Source organism: Diabrotica undecimpunctata, chromosome 3, assembly GCF_040954645.1.
Source record: "Diabrotica undecimpunctata isolate CICGRU chromosome 3, icDiaUnde3, whole genome shotgun sequence".
Taxonomy (NCBI): domain Eukaryota; kingdom Metazoa; phylum Arthropoda; class Insecta; order Coleoptera; family Chrysomelidae; genus Diabrotica; species Diabrotica undecimpunctata.
The window spans coordinates 17,832,351-17,852,628 of NC_092805.1; the positions used below are offsets into that span (position 1 = coordinate 17,832,351).

The following is a 20,278-nucleotide window of genomic DNA, read 5'->3' on the forward strand; positions in this document are numbered from 1 at the left end:
GGCCGAAGGCAGAACTTATGGTTGAAGAATCTACGTGATTGTTATCAATTCAGATCGATTGATTTGTTTGAAGCAGCAAGTTCAAAAATAAAAATAGCCATTATGATGGCCAACCTCCGTAAGGAGACGGCACTCTAAGAAGAAGAAGGGGTGGCACCAATTTATGCCATAATGAGAGACCATAGGTTGAGATGGTTTGGTCATGTTCATGTTCTGCGAGTTCCTAGAAGGAGTGGAAGATGAAGACCAAAGAAGACCTGGAGGAGACGCTTAGGCAGGACATGTCAGTAAAGGGGATTAATATTGATATGGCCCAAGATATAAATTTATGGAGAAATGTAATTAAGTATAGGGATAAAGAAAAAGAGAATGATGATGAGTAAAAACTATTTATGAAAAGAGGAAAACCAACAATAGGAAACGAACCATTCTCCAATATCACAATTAATTTACCACTTAGTCATTATTCAGTTCCCCAAATTTGGCCTATGAAAAACCTGGGGTTTCCCCTATGAAAATTAAATTATTGGTTACTCAAAAGTAATCTGTTTGTTACTATTGTTTACTACAGAAGTGTCTAGAGGAATCATACCGGTACTTGTTAGATTTTGATATACAAAAATAATCGCTTTCCCTAAAATTTATCGATTCATCCCGGTAGGAAACAGATGCATTGGTTTATTTTGTATACTGCTGGCGTATATTTGGAATTGATATTAAACATGCCTCTCACCGGAAAATAACAGTTACACATTCAGAAATAAGTACCCCACCTTTTGTGAAAATTTGTTCTGGAAAACGGCAAGACCAGTGGGGTCTATATAACCATTTACTTAAGAATTATAGCCTCTAGTATCGTAAATCGTTCAACTCGTAAAATTTATTTTTGGAAATATATAAAAGCACAAGAAGATCTGTTTCAGGCAGTAGGCGTACACTCCCCCAACACAAGCTTTGTCATTTTTTTGTTTCGATTCTGCAATACCTAGTTCGCCAAAATGTCTGCTGTAAGTGCGATTTTTTATTATTACTACCTTTTAATTATAAAACAGTGAGTGCCAAATGTATAGTGAGGTGAAGTGAAAACAAAATTGTAGAAAATGTTCAAATATGATATGCCGAAATATTTACCCTCTAAATTACGATATATGATATTAATTTTCATACAAATAATACAATTTTATTAATAGAATATTATATTATTAATTCTTATCTTCTAATGCACTGCTGAAATAAAAAATTGACCCTTTTGCGATGGAAATTTCCTTCCATTGCCATGAAAGTTGAAAACAGACTTACAAATCTTTATTTTATTCCTTTTCAACGTCTCTAGTTACTTGTTCAGATAGTAAGTCAGTTTTACTGTTTATACCATAGTTTGTTACTGTCGTTATTGCTAGGCCTTTCATAAATTAACTCTTTAAGACATGCACTTTTTGTGTCTTTATTTAGTAATATTTATATTATCTATATATTACTTACCAAAGCTCTGTAAATGCTATAAAACTATTTTATTTCATCTTATATCAATTTATAAATAAAAGATCGGGATTTTAGAATAGAACACAAAAGAAATTGAAATAAAACTATATTTCTCTATTATTTTCTAAGCTATTTTAAAAGATTTTATTTTTAAGGTTTACCATTAAACAAAAGAAAAACTTCAATTTTCGCGTATTTCCAGTACATTGCTTCAGTTAACAATACTAAAAATATATCTAAGATTTGAACGAATTTTCTTTCTACCCTCTGATATTAAGTTAGACTAGGGCTGCTCCATTCATCATTCTGGCTTTACAAACCTTTGAGGGTCCTAGCTTCCTCAAGAATTTCTCGCAAGTCGTCCCTATCTATCGCATTCGTATTACCATACCGTTCCACGTATTCCCATATTCCCCATATCTTCATTGATGTTATCAGTGAACTTTGTTCTGGGTCGTCTTCTTCTTCTCTGACCAATATGTATATCGGGCCGACACAAAGTCTGCATAACATATGCATATATGTTGCAGTTATAAAAATGCCATTGCCACTGCAATATCAAAAATAGGTTTTAAGATGTCCATATTGACCAATTTGTATTTTACCTTATCTCTTTCATATTTTTGTTACGAATACGGAAAGTAAGCTTAAAATAATGATACATAGGTCTAAGGGTGCACTTGTATATTTGATGAAGGTTCTGTATAATGCAGTCAAAAAATCATTCCCACCGACAACTAGCATATCTCGATTATTAAATTTAAGTCTCCCTTATGTGCCATATCCTTTAAGAAGGTTGGCTTTTTTTAGTTTGTGTAAATTTTGTAAAATTATGACTGAACAAAGTGTATCAAGAAAAATATTTGATACCCCTAACTGTACTAGACTACTAGTGCATTTAATTGTAGCAAAAAGTGTAGTAAATGATGCGCTCTGACGATTCCAGGAAAGTAGTTCTTAAAACAGGAGGCAAGAATCTGTCTGAAAGATCTGCATCTTAGGACAAAGTCGATTTATCCTCCCTTTCTTGATAGCATCTTGACCTTAATAACCAAGACAGTTGGCTAAAAATATCAATTTTTCTTGCTATTATATATATTGATTCTCTATGTGTCTTTCGCGCTCTTATGACTCTTCACTTGTTTCTATCCTGTGGTTGGTGCTTGATAATGACTACATTATCCACAAATCTTAAGTTTCTCAATCCGTTTATTTTAATTCGTTTGCCGACCCAATCAAGCTTCTTGATTATTCCTTTTAAGGCCAGGGTGAATAATTTAGATAATATTAAATTTTCTTCTTTTTCTTCCTTCTTGTATGTAGGCTTTAAAGCCTGTTTCTTCTTCAATAATAGCCTTCTAAATTGTTTAAATTATCGCACCATGTTTTTCTTGGTCTGCCAATACTTCTTCGTCCTTTTGGTGACTTATCTCGTGCTATTCATACTATTCTATCCTCTGCCATTCTACTAATGTGCTCGTTCCACTCCTGTTTCCGTTTTGTCACCCATTCATTTATGTCTTCTATATTGCATGCTCCCTATCCAACAGACTTTTCCGTGATATTCTTCAGAGTATTTTCATCTCTGTTATTTCTAGTAGTTGTCTCGTTTTAGATGTGTCAGATCTTGTCTCCGCCGTGTATGTTAATATAGGTCTAATTGCTGCTTTATAGATTCTTGTTTTTGTGGCTTGTCTTAGGTGTTTGTTCTTCCAGATTGTGTCATTAAGAGATCCTGTCACTTTACTTGCTATTAAGCTTTGTTGTCGTGCTTCTTCTTCAACATTTTCTTAACTAGTTATATCTATTCCCAGATCTCTAAACCTTGCTTCCTGCTTTATTATTTTCCCATCAATTTCGATTTTACGTCGTAATGGGTATTTAGATGTAGTCATACATTTAGTCTTCTGTCTAGGAGATTAATGCGGCGTCGTCTGCATAACATAATATTTGGATTTCTTTGTTCCCCATTCTGTAACCATGACCTTTACCTACTGCTTGTATTAATTCGTCCATTGTTATATCAAAGAGAAGTGGGCTTAACTCACTTGAGTCACCCTGTCTGACTCCGCTTTGTACTGGTATACACTGTGTTAGTTTTCCATTTATCTTTGCCTGTATTCGATTATGGAAGTAGATGTTTTCGATAGTTTGTATAATATTGATTGGTCTGTTTCTTTTATACAGTAGGTGTAAGATGTCTTCGACTTGGATGCGATCGAAAGCATTTGTAAGGTCTATAAAACATGTTGGTTTATTGTACTCGATGGCCTTTTCTGTGATTTGTCTTAGTACAAATACGGCTTCTGCACAGGATCTTCCGTATCTGTATCCTTGTTGTTCATTTGATTAAGTTGTTAGTTTATTGATTTTGTTTTTGTGGTAAGCTTAAGTGCGGTGTTTAGTAGGTTTATACCTCTATAATTGTTGGGGTCTTCTTTATCTCTTTTCTTGAACATTGGTATTATTATGCTGTTTCTCCATGCGTCTGGTATCTTGCAGTGCAGTATTAGTTTAATATTAGATCTCCCTGTCTAATTCCTCTTTCTATTTTTATTTAATTTGTTTATATGATAATTCTTATGATTGATGTTAGTTTCTGGTATAATTATATTTTTTTTGTATATATATATAATCAATTCTTGAGTTGTTCAAAGTTCCTCTTTAAATGTTCTCTTGAATCAAATGCCTATTTGAGGCGTAATGGTAGATTATATTCATTTGACTTATTTCTTAATATATTAACGGCCAATAAGTGGTGATATGAGTGGTCATAGCTAACTTCTGGAGTGATATTTATGAGGGTCTCTATTTTTTTGAGAACCTTTTATCATTCTTATAATTTTTCTGTAAAAAAATAGCAGTGAAATTTCCAGTTATTAACCTCTGTTGACAATTAATTTCACTAGTCGCTTTGATTATCACGTCATGGAAAAATTTAATGTTCTCGTCAAGATATAATAATATCGATTTGTAGCACTGAAGAATTTTTTATCAAATATCCTAAACCTCTTTGGCTTTCTACTTTGAGTTTAACTTATTTTAGACTATCCCTAATACCTATTCGGAAGGTATTTCCCTATGCGTCACGTGGGGTCACGACTGATTAGAAGACTTCTTCTTCTTCTGGTTCCTATCCGTTTCGGATGTTGGAAATCATATTGGCAATCATGACCTTGCTCGCTGCGGCTCGAAACAGCTCCGTTGAGGTTTTCTTAAACCATGTTCTGAAATTTCGTATTCTACCGGGTCCTCGCTTACCTTTGACTTTACCTTGCAATATAGACTGCAGCAGGGAGTAACGGTGCTGATTTCTCATAACGTGTCCCAGATATTACAATTTTATGCGTTTGATCGTAAACACAATCTCTGGTTCCTTCTTCATTTTTTCTAGAACTTCCTTGTTCGTGATCCTTGCTGTCCATGATATTCTCAGCATTCTTCTATAAAGCCACATCTCAAATGCTTTAAGTTTTTTAATAGTGGTGTCTGTAAGCGTCCATGCCTCCGCCCCGTACAACAACACAGAGAAAACATACCATCTCAAATGTCTCATTTTTGTATCTAGGGATATGTTGTGACTTTTGAAGATGGCGCTCATTTTGTTAAAGACCGTTCTTGCCTTTCCTATGCGGCACTTTATTTCCTGTACATTGCTCCACTGTTAGTTTATAATAGTTCCCAGATAGCAATACTGTTTTACTCGCCCTATCTGCGTCCCATTAATGTATAGATGAGCCCCATTTATATTCTCCTTGCTGATAATCATTTGTTTCGTTTTGTGGGTATTAATGTTTAGTCCGTACTGTTGACTGTACTCGTTTATTCTATCCATTAGCCTCTGAAGTCCCTCTAAACTATCTGCTATCACCATGTGGCATCGTCGGCATATCTAACATTGTTTACTCTTTCACCATTTAGAAGGATGCCTTCGTCTATTCCGTAAAGAGCCTCGTTAAAAATTTTCTCTGAGTACATATTAAATATCAACGGCGATAGGATACATCCTGTCTAACTCCACGTAGTATTTTTATGTGATCTGTTTCTTCTCCGTTAATTTTCATGTATGCGGTCTGATTCCAGTATAGTTCTGAAATTATTCTGAGGTCTTTGTCATCCAGGCCTGCTTCTTTTAAAATGTTTATCAACTTTTGATGTTGAACTCTGTCAAATGCCTTTTCATAGTCGATCAAGCACTCGTATACGTCGCAGTTAACGTCCCTGCATCTTTGAATCAGTACCTGTACTCCGAAAAGTGCCTCTCTGGTACCCACTGCGTTAATGAAGCCGAACTGTCTGTCCGATATTTGTGCCTCGCACTTCCTATAAATTCTTCCATGGATGACTCTAAGAAACAGTTTCAACATGTGGCTCATTAGGCTGATTGTTCGATATTCTTCGCACTTTTTACCCCCCTGTTTTTTAGGTATCGCTATGGATTCTGATTCTAGCCATTTATCAGGGATGATTCCTGTATTGTATATTTTATTGAAGACAGCCGTGATCCAATTTATTCCTTCTTCCTCCAAGAGTTTTAAAAATTCAGCTTCGATATTATCACGTCCTACAGCTTTCCTGCTTTTCGTTCGTTTTATTGCTTCTTCTACCTCGGATTTAAGTATGTCCGGGCCCGTCATCCTCTCTGAAAATGGATGCCTATAATCCGTTCTTTGATCTTGAAAAAGTGTCTCCAAATATATTCTCCATTTGTCTTTCATCTCTTGGGTGTCAATGATTAATTTTCCATTGGTGTCTATGAGTTTCATTTGTGTTCGCTTTTTAAAAGTACCCGATTAGAAGACTAGTTACTCCAAACGGGACATATGGGATATAGGTGGCTCCGAAGACTCTTGCCGGTATCGCATTAATGTTCAGCGACCTCGAAAACCTCCAGAGTAACGAGTTTTGGCTAATTATATAACCGATTTTCACAAAACTCCAATAGAAGGGGTAGATGAAACCATTAGTAGTACAAGTTTTTCGAAGACTCTTGGAAGTTTCCTAATCACGTTCAGCGACCTCAAAAAACCTCCAAATAACTAATGTGTGGCTAATTATATCACTCTCTATAGAGGAAGACGTTGATAATACCAATATCGGGCATTCAGGTACTTGGGTCGTGCCGATGCCATATTCGCGTTTAGTGACCTCCAGAACTCCCGAGTTATAAACTTTTTAACTTTAAATACTTAAAAGTGCACTTTTAAAATGCATTTTCTAATGCACACATCCAGTTTTTCATTTTTTCATGATCATATACGGTCACACTTACTTTACGAAACGTCAATAGAACAGTACTTCATTTCCTCGAATAATATAAAGGCTGCAAAATTAATAGTAATTTGATTGCTGTATTCAAAATTGTAGAATTATCTTTATAGTTAATTTAAAAGAATAAATAATAATGTAATAGAAATTTTTCGTATACTTTGAGAAATATGTTCTACAACATTTTTAAAATTTTGTGACTTTCATCTGAAACACTTAAATTTAAAATAAAATCTATTATATTCTATGCAAAAAGTAAATAAATTGATACAAATACATATTTTTTCAACACTCCAGACTCCAGAACATAAAATATTTTATAAATATCTCTCTGAACCCTAAACAAAATTACAAATTTTTGAGTGTAAATTAATAGTAAAATATTCGTGGGATTCAAATTTCAATCTTCTACACTTTTGGACCGCAGCCAAAGCTATCAAAACGTACAGCTATATATCACGATGCCATTCAATTTTGCGACTGTAACTGATATTTCTCATAACTAATCAAATCTGTATGGAATGGCACTTTGAAGTTTTTATTTAATTTAATAAAATTAAGTTACGAGCAATTGGAAAGGAGACGGAATGAAAGTCATAATTTATGTTGATAAATTGCTTCAGCTTTACTGTATAATAAATAAATAAAATCTTGTTCTAACCTTCTCATGTTCAGATTTACATAAATATTGCAAATACTTGTTCAATAAATATTTTTGAATTGTTTTCTATGCGGAGTCGTCTTTCGTAATTACACTTGTTCATAATAATAAATCCCTACAGATGTATGACATCTGTTTTCACCATCTGTTAGTTTTTATCTCCCACTTCCCTTATTAACCAGAAACTGAGCCAAATATCTTAATTTGTATTCCCTTAATTTCATTGAACATATCTTAAACTACTCAACTCATCCTATACATGCATTTTTATTTTTTCCTCTCAACTCTTCACATCCATCTAAAAAAATCATTTCTTCAACATACATTAGGTAGGTGTTCCTAACGGCTATTTTTACTATGCTCCAATTTACTATTATATATTTTATTATTTAAATCAATAAATCATTGAATTTATTTATGAAGTTGAAAAATATTTAAACTAGGTAATGTTATTCTTTTTTCGTTGCAAGTGATTTTATCCTGTTTAATACAAAAGATATTCGTTTTCTCATAGTTTAAGTTGTAATATAATCTTCTATGGAAAGCTTTCTATCAAATTGCGATAATGAGTGTTTAAAAAAATGTTTTTTGAATGTTGTAATAGTTTTTGAGTTTATTTTTTAGATCTGGACATATAATGGCTAGTAAACATGCGTTGAAGATATCCAGTATTACTGAATTTTTCAGTATTGGCAACAAAACTACTATTAACTATTTAAACTACGGGAAGACGAATATATTTAGTCTTTTATGGGATAAAATCACTAGGACTTAAAAGGGATTAAAACATTAATTTAACTATTTTTTAACTTCGTAAATAAATTCAATGATTTATTTATTAATTTTGAAATAACTCCGATAACAACAACAACAAAATACCTTGAAATAGAGTAGAAAATAATTTAAGTTTGAATTAAATCATACCATAACCTTAAAATAATAACATTTATAGTAAATATCTTAATTATTTGATATTCTTACTTCACAAATTCACGAATAACAAATAATACCAATCGCACAGAATAAATGTTCACAACCAAAAGTCCTTACTTATTCTTCAAACAATTAAAAAAACCAATATTTCCAACTTCTTATGGGACAAATACACACAAATTAGAAATGTTTGGAAAGGTTTTTAAAATCAGCACCCATTGTGACGTCAGAGCTTAGGTAGTCACCATTGATCAGTCAACTATTGATCACAGTTAACAATAGTCAACTATTGATTATAGTTATTTGTAATACCATCCATCTTTCATCGATATTTCTATTTTCTGTGATAAATAATTCTCTGGTAATGGCATTTTCGGATTTAATTTGCTTTGCTTTTAATAGCAGCCTCATAAGTTTATTTGGCTCAGGCTTTTTTTCTATTGATTCCTGAGTGTTTGTGTAATCTCTTATTTTTTGTATTTCCACCATAAAATGGTATGGGTCTAGTTCGGTCCCCTATATATTCTTTTTTTTTTCTTTTGGTAATGCATTTTCGTACATCGTTTTGGACTAGTAAATGACTAGATAAATCGATCTATTTTTATGGTTTTCCTATTTGACGATTTCCAGTTGGAAATATTTTTTCGCTCTACTCTTTTCCTTGATAGCTACTTTATATTTATTTTCACACTCGATATTATTTCTTTTTCGTGGAATAGTGTTTTTGCCATCATTTTAATGTGTTAATATTTTTGGAAACCTCTCATCTTGGATGACATATTTTATAATTTCGGAAAACCTTTTTGAATGGCCTAATTTTATTGATGGAAGTACAATCTTTGCCAAGTCCATTTGTAAGATGTTTAGTCGAACGGTTTGTATTTGAAATCACTTGATTTTCAAACATACATTTTAAAGTGTGGATAAAAATATCCTTTTTAAAATAAATATAAACCGATCAGATATTTAATTTTAGTTTTTTTAGACACAAAAATAAACGTAGAATACATATTAAACTATCGATTACCTTATATAATAATCAATTGAAATACAGATTCTTTAACGCTTAAGTGATTCTACACAGTCAATAATTTTGATCAGAAGGTTTGTTTCAATCGAATGAGACCTTTATTAATCGTGATACTTGGACAAGCATTTAGGGTTATTGATGGAAAGCCTTAATAGCAAATGGAAAGGTATTGGAAATTTCAGTTTCAGTAACGGGTAAGATTTTAATCGGATGCATCAACTATTGACCACATTTTTATGACCTAAACAATTAAAAAGAATACAGTTTATGATCAACAACTACATTTGGTCTATAATTCTCAAAATTGGTCAGATCTTCTTTTTTGGGTAGTAGAATTGTAATTCCTTAAGTTTGACAGCTGGATACCTTTTTGTATGCATGGAAGGTTGGTTAGTTGAGAACTATTCTATCTTATTTTTTATGTAAAATTTTTCGCTGAACACGAATATTCTCATGTAGGTCCCCCGTCTCAAAAAGTGGTAGGTACCAATTTTTATGAATAATTATTTTATAAAGAATTTTCCAAATTTGAATACAGTACATCCTTGCGACGTGTTGCAATCCGACACGCTCGGTAGTCCGACGCACCTCATGTCAAGGTCACCGTGTCTGCGCTTGTACTGAAACCTGTCGCAACATGAATCTCATTCTTAACGACTCATCTGACTCTCAAAATAAATGGGATATTATTAAGAGATGCGAGTGTGATGAAACTCCGAATACGATATCTAGATTCTATGATAGCTACAGTGTAGTTTGTCCCAGCTACAAGAATCCAATGACCAACCTGTGCAAGTTTTACTAGATGTTGCCTGAAATGATAAAGCAAAACCTAGGATATAAGATTTTAATCAACATAAATTGTACACATAATGTTAACAACAACAATAGAAATTAATATCGCAGTGACAGTGACTTATGTCAAACACTGACAGCATAAAGTTGCCTGCAATATTCGAAGTCTACAGCCAAAGCAATACCAAGTTGGTTAATATCACATCATTCTCCCACACTATAATCTTCCAAATATCGTGGTAAATGACGAATTCTTTCAGATCTTCTAGGAAGTGCTGAAGGAGGCGATAAGCTCTGTTCAGAACTCATTGGGGATTCTTCAAGAAGTAATGAATCCGGTGGAGGGGGATAAAGAAATACTAAATTAAAAACCGAAAAGAGTATAGGACTGCCTTAAAAAGATTAAGCAAAATTTTATGTCGAAATAGGCAACAAATTCCTGATCCCCTGGAATGAAGAAAAAGAAGAAATAATAATACAAGGAATGATCGAGGTTAAAAAATATATAGATAACCTGTCAGCACTTCAGGCGACCTTGTTTGCTTCCGAGGGTGGAAATATTCTAAAAATCGTACTAGGTTGACCCATCCCTAGGGATGGCTGGAAGTCCCATTTCATCCTAGAAGGAGGTCCTACAAACGAATATCTTGGTGTTATCCAGCCCACCAACTTAAACCACTCTGTCCTATTTTTCCACAGTTGACTGTCATACGTAGCGTACTCCAGCAGCGGGATGGCCGCTGTATGGCTGACGACTCTTTCGGAGTACTCATTCTCTTATCTAGATCTTATCTCTGTCATTGGTCAGGTTGCTTCTTCTATTATTATTCTTGCTTCTTAATAACTGCATGGATGTAATTGGGTTCTTACCTAGTTCTGTATGCATTCTCTCCAGTGTCCATCTGTCACTCCAGCATTGTGTGAGTAACAGTGTCAAGTATTCGCAATATAGGCATTTGTTTGTATCTGCCTTTCCGAATCTACTGTGATCACAGTCTACCCAGTTCTTTAGGCTCGGGATCAGCATCTTAATACACTGGCCAACATCTTCCGTGTTGTTCCACTCTTCATGTCTTCTTCTCATTGATCTTTCCCTTTTTTCTTTTCTTATGGCTGTAGTCAAATATTCTCTTCCATCTTCTTTATACCGCTAAGATATGTAGAGAAACAGAACCCGTGACAGTCCACAAGGCCGCCGCAGATACAGTACTGTAGGCGTCATGTATATATACAGGTGACCTGGTAGAATAATGGCATTATGACTTGAGACTCTCAGGCAGTGGATAAGCGATGAATAGGATTATCTACACTAAAATTATAACCAACACCGAAGCACTGGAAGCAGAATGGCTGTCATTATTTAACATGATTTCACATCTGGGGGTCTTATAAGTAACCTCCTTCGCCGATTAGGTTATTGCGATCTGAAAAAAACATTAGTTTTAGAAAATCTAACCTTTTAAGACTAGTGCTCTTTTAGACTACACTGTCAAATTTGGTGGTCGTATATCTTGCATAAACTACGTACTGGATGGTCCTCCGATGCAGTTACACATGCAGGAAAATGTTAAAACAGTCCATAAAATAGTTTTAGTTGATCGTAAAGTCAAAACATTATCTTGCCAATGGGTGCTGCGTTTGCTAACCATTGACCAAAAACATGATCTTGTGACCAGTTCCCAGCAGTGTTTGGACCTTATGAAGCGTAATTCTTCAGACTTTTGGCATCTAATGGTAACCGTTGATAAAACCTGGATCCACTACTGCACACCCGAGATTAGAATAAACTTATGGCAATGGAATGAAGCCGAAAAACGAGCTCCAAAGCGACCAAGAATGGCTCAATGAGTGAGAAAGATTATGCCTACTCTATTTTGGGATTGCAACGGCATAATTTCAACTAAGCAAATAAAATTATCAATAGCCTAAATATTATTGTGCATTATTGAGCAAACTAAAGTAAAAACTCAGTGAGACACGATCCTATATGCAGAAGAAAAAAGTGTTGTTTCTCCAATACAATGCACTGGCTTACAAGAACGTTATGCCAATGGCCAAAATTCATAAGTTGGTTTCATTATATCAGTTTTCATACAATAACTTCAAATAAAATCAACCTTTTATTTAATAGTTACTGTGTACCGGTACTTGGAAATAGTATTAAGCTCCAGCTTAGGCCATTACTGTGGCCTCAACCGGGTGTGTTTATATCCGAACACCACACACATCTTACAACCATTAGACGTTTCCCTATTTTTCTCTCTAAAGTGCCAATGGAAGAAAACATTAAGAACCTACAGATTGGACAATGATGGAAGGGAAATACAAAAACAGGACGTTCCGAATGTATTGCACATGATTTTATCGAAAGTATCCTTTAAATCTGCAATAATTAATGGATTTCGAAAATGTGGCCTTTATCCATTTAATTCGGAAAATGTAGACTGCAGTAAATGCCTGAGTCAAAGTAAAATCTCGTTTAGTTCTGCAGATCAATCAGTAAACAAGTCTGAAATATCTGAAATATCCAGTTTTAATTTTAAGGAGGAATGTTTGTCCTACTTAGAATCCAAGATAGAAAATACAGTTCTAGATGAATTTAAATTTCAATATAATCAAGGACAGAAGACTAGTATTAAACAAGCTGAAATGCTATTTGATGTATGGACAAAGATTAAATGCGATTTGAATGAAAGTTTACCTGTTCTTTCATTCAATTCGCATTTACCAAATGCCCAAGATGTCATGGAATTTCCATTTCCAGAATTTCAACATATTACAGCTGAGAGTTCAGTTATTGAAGATGGAATTAATAATGAGTCATCATTAGTTGTAGATAATTTGGAAATTACGGCTACTGGGGTAGGTAACATACTTACAGCGAGATCTTTCCTGAAGACAATAAAATCCAAGAGTTACCTCAAACATCAGTTGACCTAGTTGAAATGTTACCAAGCTGTAGTGTTATAAACACAGAAGAACAAAAACTAGAAATGGAAAAGAATTCAGACTTTAAGCAAAATAATACAAATGATAGTCAAAGTTTAGAAGAATCTAGCAATAAAATAAATAGTTTAAGTAATATATTAGTAATACCACAGCCAAAGACAAACGAAAAATCTAAAAAGAGAGAATATGTCTCAAGCGTCTTGACATGTGAACGCTGGCTTGCTGATGCTGAGAGAAAAGAACTGGAGAAAGAGAATATAATTAAGAAAAAAGAAGAAAACAAGAAGAAAAGAGAAGAAAATCGACAGAAACGTGTTGTAGCACAAGAAATGAAAAAGAACCTAAAAATATATAAAAAACAAAAACCAGAAATTACTCTTGAAAACACACTGAAAGAAAACGAAAAGCAGAAGACAGAAATTTCACTTGAAAACACACTGAAAGAAAACGAAAAGCAGAAGATAGAAATTGCGCTTGAAAACACACTGAAAGAAAATGACTATGTCATTGTAAAATACGAGGACTCATTCTATCCTGGTGTAATTACCAAAATTGATAGTAACGATTATACTGTTTCAACAATGGTCAAAACGTTGAATCACTGGAAGTGGCCAGAAAAAAAAGACGAGCTTATACACGAAAAGTGTGACGTTGTTCAGATAATTTCTGAACCTAAGAAAATTAATTCTAGGGGAATATATGATGTACCGAAATGTCTAATTTAAAAAAAAAGTGGTGTTAATTACCTTCGTCATCTCAGTTACCTACCTTTAATACGATTTCTTTTACATTAAGGATAGTTTTTAGTTTATGCGATATATTTTATGTTTTTTTATTACCTCATGTCCAAATAATAAATTACTATTAATCGACTTTTTATTTACTTTTATTTACACTTTTCTTATCTTCATATTTATTCTTTTTTATATTTTATTTTTACTTTTTTTATCATGGCCACAACTGGTGCACAACATGGCCCCTACTGGTACTTTTGTGGCCGGAGCTGGTGAAATTAGCTTCGATGATTTTAAATTGTTTTTACTTTAAATTTTCATAATAGTATCCGATGTTCACAGTTTTAAATCAATTTAGAAATATATTATAAAAGTTTAGTCCGTAGATCAACCGAAATTTAAATTCATTTTTGATATGACAAAAGATTTAATACAAAGTTTTGCTTAAAGTTGCCGCAACCGGTACCTCTACCCTAAAAGGAGACATATCGAATAATATAAAATAATTTGCTGGAAAAACATGTTTTTCGTTTCAAAGAAACGTTACTTATCAGACCACCTAGTATTACTTAAATAATCAAATTTGGAAAACAAAGTAATAATTGTTTCAAATGCATCCCATAATAATTTCAAAAAGTGCATTTATGTTGTCTAAATAATTGGAAATTACTACACACCCACTTGGTAATAAAACTTGAACTGTTTATTTATCTACGATTATAAATTTTTCAATCACAAGTAAAAATAATACACGCAGCTTTTAGAAAAATATCGAATAAGAAATGGTGAAGTTTAATTGATTTTGGCATCGAAACGATGCGATCTTTAAAATAACGAAAAGTATTTGAGGAGTTTTTTTATGTACTCACGTTACTAATACTAATTTTATTTAAGAAATAGTTTTCCTGGATAGAAATTGATGATTGATATATTAGTAAAGACGCCACATAATAGTGTATGTCTGAGCTTCTAAAAATAATTGAGGAATTGAGGAACAACTTTGACGCTGATTATCTCAGAACTATCAAAACTGCACTTAACCCCTTTTACGTCTGACCTCCTCAATTATTTTTTGATTTGGTCTTAGGACCTCTTTTGTTTATTATTCATGTCAAGGATTTACTTAAATTCATCTTCTTCTTCGAGTGCCATCTTCGTTCCGAAGGTTGGCGATCATCAGGGCTATACGTATTTTCGAAACTGCTGACCGAAACAATTCGTTGCTGCTACAGCTATACCATTCCCGTAGATTCTTTAGCCAGGAGTTTCGTCTTCTTCCTATGGACCTTTTTCCTGCTATTTTCCCTTGCATAATTATTCGAAGCAGTTCATATCTTTCGCCTCTTGTAATGTGTCCCAAGTATTGCAGTTTTCGTTTTTTGATCGTAAATATGACTTCCTTTTCTTTATTCATTCTTCTCAAGACCTCGACATTTGTGACTCTCTCGGTCCATGATATTCTCAGGATTCTGCGATACATCCACAGTTCAAATGCCTCTAATTTTTTGGTATCAATCTTTTTCAACGTCCATGACTCCATTCCGTAGAACAGCACAGAAAGTACGTAACATCTCATCAGGCGAAGTTTCATTTCAAGGCTCAAATCTCTTCCGCAGAACACTCTCTTCATTTTAGTGAATATGGATCTGGCTTTTTCTATTCTTATTTTGATTTCTGCTGAGCTATCGTTGTCTTCATTTATAAAAGTGCCTAAATATTTGTATTTGCTAACTCGATCGATAATTTCATTGTGTAAATATAAATTTTGGACATTTTATGTTGATTTCGATATTACCATAAATTTAGTTTTCTTTATGTTCAAAGATAGTCCATATTCTTCACTGCAGTCTGCTATCTTATTCACCAATGTCTGTAGCTCTTCAAGTGTTTCTGCGATCAGAACGGTGTCGTCGGCAAATCTCAGATTGTTTAATCTAACACTATTTATTTTAATACCTACGGATTGCTCAGAGAGTGTTCTATTCATTACGTCTTCGGAATAGAGATTAAACAGGGTTGGTGACAGTATACACCCTTGTCTCACACCTCGCTTTATTTCAATTTCTTCAGTTGTATTATTCTCTACTCTCACTACTGCTTTCTGATTGTAGTACATATTTGCTATTAGTCGGATGTCTCGTTTATCTAAATTCTTTTCTGTCAGGAGTCTGATTAGGTGATCATGCCGCACTTTATCAAAGGCCTTGTTGTAATCTATGAAACACATGAATACATCTTGATTTATGTCAAGACATCTTTGAGACATAACGTTCAGTGCAAACAACGCCTCTCTTGTTCCAAGTCCATTTCGGAATCCAAACTGGGTATTATTGATGTCCATTTCCAGTTTTCTGTGTACTCTAGAGTGTATAATTTTCAGAAATATTTTCAGTACATGGCTCATCAGACTGATTGTACGGTAATCACTGCATTGTTTGGCATTTATCTTTTTTGGTATAGTAACAAAGGTGGATAAAAGCCATTCTTGTGGTATTTTTCCTGATGTATAAATGCTATTGAAAAGTTTAACTAAAATGTGAATCGAGTCTTTTTCTATTAGTTTAAGGATTTCCGTTGGTATTTCATCTGGCCCTGGGGCTTTACCATTTTTCATTCTTTTTAGTGCGTACATTACTTCTTCTTCCGTTATTTCTGGACCTTCGTCTCCTTGTATGTTACTTAGCTCAGATTGTTGTCTATCATCTGCAAAGAGTTCTTCAATATAGTTTTTCCATGTCTTCAACTGTTCTTCTAGTTCTGTTATTATGTTTCCGTTGACATTATACAGGGTATTTGGCTGCTTACGTTTTTGTGTACCTGCAAGTTCTTTCACTTTTTTATGTACATTAAAAATATCATGTTTTGCCTGCAATTGCTCTATTTCTTCACATTTTCTTTTATAAAAATCTTTTGCTATTCTGATTTCTATTTTGATTTCTTTCTGTATTTGTTTATACCTTTGTTCGTTTTTTCCTTTCATTATTCTCCGATTGTCCATGAGAAGAAGGATCTTATCAGTCATCCACCTTTGCTTTATTTTTGGTTTTTCTTTAGTCAGAATTTTCTTTACAGGACCTGTTATCGCCATTTTTACGTTTTGCCATTTTTTATCTATGTTGTTCGTTGGCTGAGATGTTTCTTTTTCATGAAGTATTTTGAAATTATTATTAATACATTTTTGCAGTTTCTCCTTTACCTCCAGGTTACATAAATGACTGGCGTCTATCTGATTTGCTCTTCTTTTCTGCTCCAATCTTTTTAGTTTAATACTCATTTGCGCTATTAGAGGGTTATGGTCTGAAAAGACATCTGCGCCTGGGTAAGCTTTAACGGATTTTAAGGAGTTTCTGTATCGTTCGTTTATCAGTAAAAAATCAATCTGGTTTCGAATTATTCTTTCGCCATTGTCCTTAAATTCATATCTTCTTACAAATTCGTACAATTCGCAGATGATAGGACATACGTTGTATCAGGAAAAAATAATGATAATTATAAAATGTCTTATGAGGAAGTTTTTACTAAATCTAGCACATGGTTTGTTGCAAACAAACTAAAACTTAACTCAGATAAAACACTAAATTTGGTTATATCTGCATATAATTATACATACATCTGTAATTTACATAATGATCCAGATAACAAAGAGACTGTTAAACTATTGGGAATAACCATAGATAATCGACTGAACTGGTCGGCTCACATCTCACAACTAAAGAAAAAGCTATCAAGTTCATTATTTGTTATTCGTCAACTAGCAAGGGTTATCAACTTTGAAACATTAAAAATGACATATTTTTCTATATTCCACTCTCATCTAAAATATGGATTAATCATAAGAGGCAATTCAACAAATGCACTTCAAATTTTTAGAACGCAAAAGAAAGCTATCAGGATTTTCTCAGGGGTTAGTTATCTAGAATACTGCCCACCTTTCTTTATCAAATTCAAAATTATGCCGCCACCTTCTTCTTTTTATGGTGCCCTATCCAATTAGTGGATGTTGGCGACAATTCTGGCATACTCCTCTCGGTCTTGTGTGGCTCTAAAGAGTGCATGGGCATCGAGGTTTGTCCAATCCCTTATGTTTTTAAGCCATAAGTATTTCTTTCTTCCGATGCCCTGTCTTGCTTCTATCTTCCCTTCCATAACAAGCTTTAAGAACTGGTACTTGGAATTTCGAAATATATGACCCAGTTTTTCTTCTTTTTATTATTGGCAGCAATTCTCGTTCTCTGTCCATTCGATTTAATACTTCTGTCCAGGGAATTTTAAGTAGTCTTCTAAATACCCATATTTCAAAGGCCTCCAATCGGTTCATCACATTGGCCTTTATGGTCCAGGTTTCTACACCATATAGCAGTATGTCGCTACCTACTCTGTTGATATTTCTGACTGAAATTCACAGAAAACGGGCCCATTTAACTCTAGGGTAGTTTACCCCCTTCATGTGGTTGATTAACTCGAACTCACTGGATACTCATAATTACTTTATTGGTTTTCTAAGTACAATAAGAGAGAGAGTATCCAGTTGACGGATGACAATACTAGCTTCGACTGTTAACTCTTCATTTTTAATTCTTAATTAATATACTCCCGTTATTTTTCGGGTATTTAACTCACGTGCATTTTGTTTATGCATTCATGTTTTTTAATATAATTTGTACACGTTAATTAATAAGCTTTTGATTACATTGCAAATTTCACTAGGTCAGCGCATGTTCTAGTTACACCGATATTTTCAATGTCATAAACAAACTCGCATTTAGCAATAAGCAATGAATAATATTATTGAAAGGATTTTAAATTTTAAACTAAATTAGGTTACTTAGATCTGATTTCTGGATGCTTAATTAAATCCCTTGACATCCCTATCCCTCAGAAGAAAAATTTTCTGAGTGCTGTTCGTTTTCAATCAATTTACATAAGCTGTTTTTACTCTTTCCTTCCGAAAGAAGAAAATTTTTCGTGTCATCATCAACTGATTACTGTACATACATACATTATTTACATTCACTATTTACATATACATATTTATAGAATTATATACAAATGTTTGGTACATATTTCCTTATATTTAGTAACAAAAAAAAAATGTTCAATATTAATATAATTGTTCCCGTCACTAATCACTAATTCACTGTGTTTCTGGACTGTAAGTGTATAGCCTAATTTTATGCACCTTCTTGATCTTCCCGTTATCTATCATAATTTTACAGTTAACGTTATTTACCTCTGTTATAATGAAAGGACCTGCATAAAGACTATCAAACTTACAATTCTCTTTTCTTTTGACCAGGACTAGGTCTCCTATTTCGAAGTGTTGTGGCGTCATTTTTGACGTTTCGGTTTTAAAGTCGTTTCCTTTTGTGCATTAATAAGGTTTTAGCTCTCTCATGTGCGAATTGTAGTTTATAGCGTAGCTCATTGTAGTAGGCCATGTTGTAACATGGTTGAACGTCTCGTGTAAGGTCTTTAGGTAAGTTTACTTTCCTGCCATACAGCATTTCGAACGGTGTATATCTATGATACGCATTAGGAGTTGTGTTGTAGCAGTATGTGAACATTCTGCAACACACGTCCCAATTTTCTCCGTCTTCATCTATAAATGATCTCACGTACTCTTTTAATGTTCTATGTAGTTTCTCACAACTTCCAAACGATTGTGGGTGGTACACCATTGAGAAAGTTGTGCTCTATCTTTAGCATTTTTGTTAGTTCGTGCATTACTTCATTTTTGTACTCTGTGCCTTGGTCTGTTCTGATTTGTTTCATGAGTCCGTATGTTGGTATAAAATGATCGAAAATTCCGCGAGCTATTGTCTCGGCTTCTTTGTTGCACACTGGTATACTCACTGCGTATTTCGTCAGTTCACACATCATTGTGATACAGTATCTATTGCCTTCATTACTTCTAGGGAATGGACCGATCGTGTCTATGTACAAAATGTCCCATGGTTTTGAAGAAGTGTCCGATATCACCAATTTCTCGACATGTAGTCTTTTCGGTTTGGTAATTTGACATTTTGTCAATATTTTTTTTTATTTCAAAAATAATGACAAAAATAATGACAAACACAGATGACCCCAGATGTATAACTATAAATGGCAGTGAGATAAAACAATTTCAGGAATATATCTACCTAGGCCAAAACCTGAGACTGAGAAGAGCAAGACTAGCATGGGCAGGATTTGGAAAACTTAGTTGGATACTTAAGAACCGCAAAATACCCCAATACTTGAGGAGCAAAGTGTTCAACCAATGCATCCTTCCTATCATGACATATGGATGTCAAATCTGAACCCCCCTAACCAAGGCAAACATGAATAAACTAGCCACAACAGAAAGAACAATGGAAAGAGCAATGTTAGGTATACGACTGTCAGATAAAAAGAGGAACGACTGGATAAGATCCAAAACAAAAGTCG

At 33.8% G+C, this 20,278-nt stretch overlaps 1 protein-coding gene across 1 annotated transcript in view; it reads left to right on the top strand.

Moving 5' to 3' along the window:
• The first annotated feature begins 861 nt into the window (after positions 1–861).
• The window catches only part of TpnC73F (Troponin C at 73F), a 64,783-nt gene continuing 45,366 nt past the window's right edge, over positions 862–20,278 (top strand). The window contains exon 1 of the mRNA XM_072525367.1: positions 862–1,007. Within this exon, the coding sequence (XP_072381468.1) occupies positions 999–1,007 (9 nt within the window). The 5' untranslated portion in view covers positions 862–998. The remainder of the gene's footprint in view (positions 1,008–20,278) is intronic.